Source organism: Pagrus major, chromosome 21, assembly GCF_040436345.1.
Source record: "Pagrus major chromosome 21, Pma_NU_1.0".
In the NCBI taxonomy this organism is placed as follows: Eukaryota; Metazoa; Chordata; class Actinopteri; order Spariformes; family Sparidae; genus Pagrus; species Pagrus major.
In genome coordinates this window covers 31,613,780-31,623,950 of record NC_133235.1, presented here as the reverse complement: position 1 = coordinate 31,623,950, position 10,171 = coordinate 31,613,780, and the positions used below count along the sequence as shown (strand labels likewise).

Here is a 10,171-nt window from a genome sequence, read left to right as displayed (position 1 = left end):
CAGCCGCCCAGCGTGGACAGATGAACCTGTGAGGGGCCGCGGAGCAAATGTCTGTTTGACTCTAATTAAAGCTAAAATAACTGCGGCGCTGAAGCTAAGTGTCGACACCGGGCCCCTCTACAGGACAGGGCCACGAGATTAAGTAGTGATCCCGGACCTGTCTTAGTTGATATTGTACTTCAATGGTGCAAATTCCTAAACAAATCTGCAGTTAATCAAATTATGTATAACCAATTGACACACAGTGAACTCGGGGCTTTGGGGCCCCTCGGCCTCTGGGGCCCCGCTGCAGCTGACGGCTCGGCTCAGCTGGAGATCTGAGCCGGAGCTGGTACCAAGTTTACTCTGTAGATGTTAATGAGCAGAGAAACTTGAGTGCAGACGGTGTTCGGTTGTGTTTTTCTGTTTATAATGAAAATATTTCCTGTCTTCACATTTAGTGAGTTCATGTTGTCGACTTAAGAGACTCAGAAGTGACCGGCTGCTTTCACATCTCCAGCTCCAGCAACGAACATCGTTTCCTGGAATAACGAGACACAGCCGAGGTTTTAAAACCGAAATCACTGCAGGAACTTTTGTATTTTGTGCAGCGACGTCTCTTCAGTCGAGGAAACTGCCTGAAAGTGCTTCGTCTGGTTTGGTCGTCTGCAGGCGTCTGTTCTCCTCAACCTGACCTCAACACAAGCAGCTGAACCTGGAGAGACGAACGTGTCCAACATTTATTCTGGTGGTTTGTTAACGAAAATCCTATTTTTGCTCCAAATAAAGTCACGTTTATTTGTGTGGATCCTTTAAACAACGAGCTCAAACTAACAGTGTTTAACAGACGTCATAAAAAACAAGATATGAAGGAAAAACAAGGAAAATAAAACAATATTTAGATATTTTACACCTGAACCGAACCAGAACCTGCACAGCATCGTCTGTAAAAACTGGACCTGACGAGACGAACGTGTCCAGCAGTTATTCTGAGGCTTCATAAGAAGTCCTGAATGTGAGATGTTTGATCTGAGCCGGTTTATTTCCAGTGTGAACGCTGCAGGTGAAAACACGGTGTGAGGGGATGCTGTGCCGAGCTCGGTCCTGTTGGAGGATCTCTCTCCGCTCCTCACACCTTTAATACTTTAATATTTTATACCACAGCTTCATGAAACATGAAGAGCTCGAGCGTTTCCAAGCAATTACACATAACGCACGCGGCTCTCGGAGATCATGGCGGCAACAGGCGCCTCTGCGCGGCGGCGGATGGGGAAAAGGTAACATGTGAAAGACTGAAGTGAAACTCTACACACACACACACACGCACCGCGGTCCACATCCACGATCCGCACCCGGAGTTTACCGCGCGCCGACGGGAGCCCAGTTTGAATTGACGGACGTCCGCGGCAGCCAATCGGCGCGCGTCGTGCGCAAAAGCCGTGTTTATTCCACTCATCCGACCAATCGGAGCGGCCCTGAGCGGCCGAGTGCGTCATCAGAGCAGAATGTGAATGTGGGCTGCCCGTTACCGGACCGCACTCCGCTCCCATCCCCCATCATGAGCGCGTAATGGCGGCTGCTTTTTTGCCGCTTTGTCCTTCTCATGTTCAGCTTGTAAAATGAGTTCAGACCTCGGTAAGGAAACAATACGTGTTTGCCCTTGTGTTTCATAACGTGTCAGTTCATGAGCACATTATAATTCTGTTTCCTGCACTTGTCTCATCGCATGTCTTGTTATGTCGCACTGCTTTTTTTTTCTCTCTCCCTCCACGACGGGGCATTTGTGGGCTCTTAACAATGGAGACGGAGGAAATGAGGCCACCGGCACTTTTTTCAAAAAACCTGCACCAGCTCACTTGTAACACGGCTGCACACACTGTGACACGGCGGGGAAATGTCTCATGTACACGGAGCGCGACGGAGATTGTGTGTTTATTCGTGCATCGACCTTGGCGCACGAATTTATGGGATGTTATGTAAAAAAAAAAAAAAAAAAAAGCGTCAAGTGCGCACATCCACAGATGAGTGAGGGAGTTTCAAACATGGGCGTCGGGAAGAGAAGAAGGGGGCGGGGCGTGATGAGACATGGCGGCGGTGCTGCACATTCACGTCCTCTGAGCCGTTTTCTGTGATTGATCGTGTTCATGAGGCGACTTGATGAGCTGACAGTAACGCCATTAAACGCTCTGATCCGCTAACACCGTCCGCGCCGCCGACATTTTGCCTCTTCTTCCTCCAGACTCGCCTCGTATTCCCTCGTCGCGGGGCGGTGGGCGGGAGAAAGAGCCGCGTAGTCGCCGCTTGACTCGACCAGATGAACATCAATCAATCAAACTGTGACACTACGTCAGCCGGAGCTGCTGCCCGCGCGACGTGTTTAGTGCGTAATTCGGTGTGAACGCACTTTTGTCGGTGGCACCGTGTAGAAACGGGCTCGCGGGTGGCGGGTCGGTCCGTTTTGCGGGCTTTAATCTGCGGGTTATTGTTTTTGTGGAGAAAGGACGGCGGCAGCGGCGGACAGGAGGGGGCGTGGCCTCCCGGTTTAGAAATTCTATCCATTGTTCCACTCCAACGCGCGAAGAGAACACCTCTGTGGAGCCCGCAGCCAATCAGCGCCCGCACAGCGTCCTCCCGACTCCGCCCACAAGCCTATATTAAAGGCTCGGCCGTCAGCAGCATTGGCCACTGGCACAATATAATACTGATTGATCCACAAACCGAGGAGAGGGATTTACTTTCTTCAACCTTTCATTTCAGCCGTCCTTTATTTTATTGAACTAAAACAATGGCAGACACACAGGTGGACTCCGGCTCGGACATCTCTGCCAAGGTAAGCCGCCGCCGCCGCGCACCTCCCGCAGGAGCCGCGTCTCTCTGAGCCCCTCAGCAGAATAAAGCTCCTCCAGGCTCTAACCTAGATTTTTTAAAAACCTTCCGTCGTCGCTTCGCGCTCATTCGGACTCGAAGTCGGACGCGCCGGAGGGGGTAAAAACCCAAAGAGCCGGTGTTCGCGTCTTTTCCTCCAAAACTCTGTTGGGGATCTTGTAGAAATGAAGCGGGGCTCTCGGCACCGCATCATGGAAATAGGCTGCGTTTACAGTCCGCGTCTCATTGTCCGGAGAGGAACAGTCTGCGCGGGTTCTTTGTTTATCCAGGCGGCTCGGTTCTCCTCTCCCAAACACACACACCAGGTCCGGAGCGGCACCGCGCCGACCAGCAGCCGCTCCAACACACACTTGACAGCTTTTTGAGCTCTTTGCCGCCGCGCTCGTCGCTCATCGACGCGCCTATTTGCTCATTTTATTTCCACATCTTCTCGGCAGCTTAGTGCGAATTAATTTGAAGTCCGATCCCGCGTCCAGCGAGGAGCGCGCTGATATCCCGGGTTGTTTTATTAATAGAGGGATAACGAGCTGCTGAGGCTGAGCAGCGGACTGTGGGGATTTTGTGCGGCTCTCCAGCTGGGCTGCTGCTGCGAAGTTGGTCCGTTTGAATGGAGGCAGCGGGCGGTGCGTAATTCACACAGATGTCAACTTTGGGGCTTCTCCACTTCTTCCAGCGCTCACAGCTCATGTGTCTGTTTATGGCCCCGGGTTTTAAACGGCACCGGCGGGCCTGGCCGCACCGTCCGACCCGGTTTGTTTACCGACTCAGGAAGGTCGCCTGCTGCTGCTGCTGCTGCTGCTGCTGCGTGAACGGGCTCCGGGTGCTCAGCCTCCGTCCACCGGAGAGTCTGAGCCGCCGCTTCCGCCTCCTCCTCGCTGGTTCCAGCATGTTTGCAGGGCGCGTTTATCTCTCAGGGGAAAAGTTTTTCTTTCTTTTTCTGTAATGCAGCCCACTTCTCCTCTGTGTGTGTGTGTGTGTGTGTGTGTGTGTGTGTGTGTTGGTGTGCGCGCGCGCGCGTGTGTGGCCGGGCTGTGGAGGTGTGATGTGACGGTGCTGGTTTTCCCCTCTTTGTTACCCGTCACCGTTTGGGCTCTCTCCGTCTCTCCGACCATCTTTGTGCTTCTTTAAATGTTAATTTCCGTCCAGTTGGACTTTGGATCAGATCGGGTAAAACTTTAATAGCCCCCGCGGGGGGAGCGGGGCTGCGCGGCAGGCAGCGGGGAGAAGGATCCAGGCTTCAGACCGTCGGAGCGGCAGCGAGCTGAATAATTATGAGTGATTATAACAAATGAACATATGGAGAAGGTGGCGAGCGGAACCGGGCCTGGTATTACCGCTGATAATCCGGCGTGTCTGTTCAGACACTAATTATAGTTGTGGAGCATTTTTACGCACAAGCGCCTTTTTACGCGCACTCGGTGAGTGAGTGCGCGGAGCCTCCGTGCTCAGCTGAACCGCATTTGTCTCCTGCCGATGCTGCTAAACAGCTTAATGGATTTGAACCAATAAGATTATGTGAAGTAATTAATCAATAACAGTGTATGTGTTGGATGTGCGGGGCGTGCGTGAAGCGGGGATAATGGGCTGTGAACGGACGATGTCGGCAAAACGAGGAAACGGAGCGCTATTAATAGGCTGGCGGGCGGTTTTCCGGTGCGAGCGGAGCAGAAAGCCCCTCCAGGTGTTGGTCACGGTGGGTTTCGGGCTCCGGTCCCGACGCGCCGCCTCGTTCTCGCTTTTGTGGCCGCTTCTCTCGGCTGCCATGTGTCGTCTTCTATTGTCCTCCAGCCTCCGTTACAACGAGCGGCGGCAGCAGCAGCGTGCACCGCGCTCACCGCCTCCTCCTCCTCCATCACCCCCCACCTCCTCCCCCTCCTCCTCTCTCTCCTCCCTCCCTCCTCCCCCCGCTCCTGCGCCCTCCTGTGTTATTTTAAACGGAGCAGTGCATCCTGGGTATTGCAGTGCCTCTCCCGGGCGTGTCTCGTGACATATGGCGGCGACGGCAGCCCGCAAAGACTACAATACCCAGAGTGCCCCGGGGGCCACATCAAAGTATCAGATTACAACACATTAGAAGGGATGAAGTGGGAGGAGGAGGACGGGGGGAGGATCTGCAGAGACCAATATGGTGTTTAAATAGGAAGGCTTCATTCTGACAGCGAGAGCGCTGAGAAATGTGCAGCTCCCAGCATGCACTGGGGCTCCACTAACTAGGCCATCAGGTAGAAGGGCAGGTAGACGAGCTCACACACCAGCTGCTTCCTGAACGCACCACAAATATTTTAAATGTCTTTTTTTAAATGTTTCTGTTTGTTTTCATCAGGACCTGAAAGAGAAGAAGCTGGTGGAGGAGAAGGAGAACGGCAAAGATGCTGCCACCAACGGAAAGGTAACCTCCATCGCCTCAACCCGGTCTCTCCACCACTCTGGTGTTCCTCCTCAGAAGCACTTCCTCTGAACTTTGAATGAAATGTTGAACTTTTATCCGGGCAGCTTCAGAAAGTCTGAACTTTCTCTGTGTTTCAGGAGAACGAGGAGAACGGCGAGCCCGACGTAGATGACGAGGAGGACGAGGAAGTGGATGAGGAAGACGAGGAAGACGACGGAGAAGGTAGCTAGAATATTCTGTACGCGTTTTTAAAAAAATGCTCCGTCGTTTCCCGAAGAAAAATCTCACCCTTCTCGTCCTGCAGGTGAGGAGGAAGACGAGGACGACGACGAGGACGAGCTCGAGGGCGGCACAAAACGGGCAGCTGAGGATGACGACGACGACGACGAGGTGAGACGGCGAAATCCTCACCGCCAACAATCTGAGCGACCAATCGGCTCCTGATCTCACCGTTCGACTAACCCACTCTCTTCTTCTTCTTCTTCTCTTCCTCCAGGACGACGTCGAAACCAAGAAGCAGAAAACCGACGATGACGATTGATGCGTTTTCCCCCGCGCCATCCTGCTGAACCACTTCCTGATTCTTCACCTCTGACTGTTTTTATATGTCACAGGTGGAGGGGCTGGAGGATTTAAAGGAAAAATAATAATAAAAAAAAAATCCAACATGGTCATTAGCAAGTAGAGTTCAACAAACATCGACCACGTCCACACACACACTCGATCTCCCCTCAAACTGCAAAACAAATTTTCTAGAGGAACTCGCCACCACATCGACGCAGAAATCCGGCTTCTCTTCAACAACAACAACACGAAAGGAGAATTTGTTTGTATTTTTATTTACATTTTATATTTTTGTACATATTGTTAGGAGGGGGGGGTCAGTTTCTCTCCCGGCAGCGATCTCGTCAGACCAAATCGGTGCTTCTTTAACGAAAGATTTTACTTGGTTGACCATGTTACGATATCTCAACAGATACTAGGGAAAACATGTAAAAACAGTAAAAAAACAACCTCTTAAGCCGTTGAACTCAGAGCATTCCAGTAAATTTAATGTATGTACTTTAGCTGTACCATAACTAGTTTGTTTGTATGGGAGGGTAAGGCCAAAGAAAAGAGCCTCTTTTCTTTTTCCTTCTTATTTCGTTTTTGTCAGCGACTTTTTGTTTTATGACGGCCTGTTTTGATGTATGTGCGAAGTTTGTTGTTTGACAATAAACCGGACTTTTATTTTGTGAGTTGTACTTCGTATCTCTGCTCGTTTTCTTCTTCTCAGCGGCCGGAAGACAAAGACGTTCAGGCGGACGTGAACCGCAGGACGTTTTACAGAGGTCAGAGGTCAAAGGTTAGCGCCACTGGAAAGTAACTAAATACTTTTGTGAGGTATTTGTACTTCAGTATTTCATGTTATACTACCTGACACTTAAAAACTCCTTCAGGACGGATGAATATTTTACTGCACCACATTTAACCACAGATACAGTTTCTGGTTCCTTTTAGAAAACCATCAAATTAAATAAATAAATTTCATTATTAAAGGTTAAATGTGGAGTTAAGATCAGTCTGATCAGCTGTTATGATTCATATCAGAGAAATAAAAACTTATTAACTGAACAGCTTCTTTTAAAACTCAGAGTGCAACTAAGTAGAAAACGAAACAAAAATATTTAATTTTCTTAAACTGCCTCCCGCAGGACTCTTTGTTCATCAAATAAATATTAAAATATATATAAAATGATTCTCTGGTGGAGGTGAGAGGTCACAACATGATAACTTTATTTATACAGCGTCAGATCACAAAGACAAAGTTCTTTGCGCATTAACAGGAGATCAATAAAGTTTATATGATAAAGACGAGAGAAGAAATATTAAACTGAAAAATGTGTTTAAAGAAAGATTTTAATAGAAGATAAATCTGATCAATAACGTCAGGAAATAAAAACATCAAGTGTTATAAGTATAAATACTCTAATTACAAGTTTATTTAAGTACATTTAGCTGATAATACTTCTGAAGGAGTATTATAAAAGCAGTACTTTAACTTGTACTGTAGTATATTCAAACCATAGTATTAGTACAGGGTGTGAGTACTTCTTCTACCGCTGTGTAGTAAAGATATTATGTTAAAATATTACTTTGGTAAAAGTGAAGAGTACTCAAGTAAAAGTCTTAAAGTATCTGATATTAAATGTACTTAAGTATCAAAAGTACAAATAAAAGTTCAACAGTAGATATATTTACTATTTTACTTCTGAAGTACTTTTAACTGATAATACTTCTGTACTTTACTGAAGTAGGATTTTAAATGCAGTACTTTTACTTGTAATGGAGTATCTTTAAATTTGAGTATTGCTACTTAAAGTACAGGTGTGAGTACTTCTCACACCTGTACTGTTTTAAAAGTACCCCAAAGTCATACTCGAGTAAAAGTAAAGATATGGTGTAAAAATATTACCTAAGTATGTGATATTAAATGTACTTAAGTATCAAAGTATCAGTAAAGTAACTGATCCATATATTTACATGTCTGTATAAACTGGGAGTCAGCTGATACTTGGCTCTGATGCAGCATGTAATCTGTAAAGTAACTAGTAACTAAAGATATCAGATACATGTAGTGGAGTAAAAAGTACAATATGTGCCTCCAACATGTGGTGGAGTGGAAGTATCAAGTAACAGAAAATGAAAATACTTAAGTAAAGTTCCCCTAAAAGTGTACTGAAGCACAGTACTTGAGTAAATGTACTTAGTTACATTCCGTCGTTCTTGGTAATAGTTTGAGTTACAGCCCAGTTTTACTGGCGGTTGAATTTACTAAGTAAAGAACTGGAAGTACTTTACTTGAGTATCAGCTGCAGTAACTAGTTACTTTGCATCAGTAATAATATTCCATGATTACATGTTTAACAATGCTTTTTTGAATAAAGTTACTTTTGAAGTACAAAAGTTTATCTGATAATACTTCTGTACTTTACTGAAGGAGTATTATAAAAGCAGTACTTCTACTTGTAATGGAGTATCTTCAAACCGTAGTAATTCTACTTTAAGTACAGGGTGTGAGTACTTCTTCCTCGTGAGTTGTTGGCAGCTCAGTTTTAGTGGCAGTGTGCTGAGCAGCGGTGATGTATGAAGCACATTACTGAAGTACACATTTGAAGTACTACACTTGAGTATTAGCTTGAGTTACTTCTTGAGTTACTTCTCAGATAAATTACTTTACAGCAGAAACATTCAGTCCTGCTGCCAGTGAAACTACAAATAGTTTATAAAGTAGTTTAAATTTATCTCCAGTGAGACGATGTTAAAAATAAAGTTACACATGAAGGAATGAGTATAAATACTCTTTGAATAACACTGTGAGTTACTTTTGAAGTACTTTCATGAACCACTTTAGGAGTCATGAGGACACAGACACAAGCAGAAATTAATAAATAAATGGCTCAATAAATTAATTAATGTGCATTAAATGCCATCAAACATGATGTGTTCCTGTAATGTTTTCATTTTACAAGATAAGACATAAAAAATACGTAAATAAAGACATTTTTAAAATAATAAATAAAAAGGTAAAGACATAACAAGATATTTTATGAATAAATGATGCATATATTTATTTTTACTATAATTCTGGTGAGTTAAATGGCATATTTACTTTACTTTTTTTAATTTATTGAGCAACTTATTTGTTTCTTTATTTGTGATGTTGGCAGTTATTTCCATATTTCTAATCCAGCCAACATGAGCAAACTGTCTGTTTTACTACTTATATATTAATTTATTAATGTTAAAATTTATTAGCGTATTTATTTATGTTTTCTCTTGAGAAATGCAATGAATATAGAAATAATACTGCAGTTACCAGTTTATAATACGACACATTGACCCGAAGTGTTTGTTGATATTTCTGTTTTGATTTTCTACTGAATTTATTTCACTTCCAAGTTTCCATCTTTTATTCAATAATTTATTTATTAACTCATCTAATTCTTTCTTGTTCCTTTGGATTTAACTAAACAATACATGAATAAATACGTAAACACAAACTGGAACATGAATAATTGAATAAATAAACTGACCTCGTCCCTACGCGACCTCTGACGTCCTCTTGTGCTGCTGTAATAATGACTACAGCCACTAGAGGTCGCCTCCTAACAGGAAACATAACTATGGGCCATCATTAGACGAAACATACTGAGGACAGAAACTGCCTAAATCTAAAATGAATGAATGAATGGAAATTGAAAAATGAATAAGTTAATTAATAAAATGGTAAAAACAAACGGAACTTAAATAAAAAACAGAAGCAAATAAAACAAACCGCCTTCATCATGAAAACATATTGATCGACTGTGAAGGAGCTGATTGTGACCCATGATCGTTTGTTGTCAGGCGGCGACCTCTAGAGGCCGGAGTAATAATTACACCAACAAAGGAGGAAGTCAGGTGACGCAGTTTGATTTGAGCAGGATGAAGTATTTTTACTTTGTGGCCTGAAGTAAAGAGTAACTTTCAACCACCAGTAGTATTTTACAGTATAGTTTTTCTTTGCACTTTACTGTAGTAAAGATGTGAGTACTTCCTCCACGGCTGCACACGAGTGTAAAGTTTAAAAAGGGCTTCAGACGAACAGAGGGAGGTGACAGAGGAGAGTGTATCCGGAGCGGTGAAGGTGTGAACGGTGAAGCGGAGGAGTGAACTCGTTCCTCTCAACAGTTTCCAGTTCAGGACGAACATGACGGAGCCTGAACGAGCGCCGACGATCTGATCTCTGTTCAGTCACGTCGGCTGCAGCCTGCAGGGCCCAGAACTCAGCCAGGAGGTCCACACACAGGAATGTTCACCACACACACACACACACACACACACACACACACACACACACACACACACACCACACACACACACACACACACACAC

General features: G+C 45.2%; 1 protein-coding gene across 1 annotated transcript; it reads left to right on the top strand.

The window, feature by feature from the left end:
• Window positions 1-2,659: 2,659 nt before the first annotated feature.
• Window positions 2,660-6,498, top strand: ptmab (prothymosin alpha b). Its single transcript, XM_073490952.1, has 5 exons — window positions 2,660-2,809; window positions 5,189-5,254; window positions 5,392-5,476; window positions 5,559-5,644; window positions 5,751-6,498. The coding sequence occupies exons 1-5, from the start codon at window positions 2,765-2,767 to the stop codon at window positions 5,793-5,795; spliced, it is 327 nt and encodes a 108-aa protein (XP_073347053.1). The 5' UTR covers window positions 2,660-2,764; the 3' UTR covers window positions 5,796-6,498.
• The last annotated feature ends 3,673 nt before the right edge of the window (window positions 6,499-10,171 follow it).

Excerpts from the sequence above, each read along its gene's own strand:
- ptmab (XM_073490952.1), top strand. The coding sequence starts at position 2,765 with ATGGCAGACACACAGGTGGACTCCGGCTCGGACATCTCTGCCAAG. Across the intron at positions 2,810-5,188 it reads GCTCGGACATCTCTGCCAAG|GACCTGAAAGAGAAGAAGCT; the intron begins GTAAGCCGCCGC and ends TGTTTTCATCAG. Across the intron at positions 5,645-5,750 it reads ATGACGACGACGACGACGAG|GACGACGTCGAAACCAAGAA; the intron begins GTGAGACGGCGA and ends CTCTTCCTCCAG.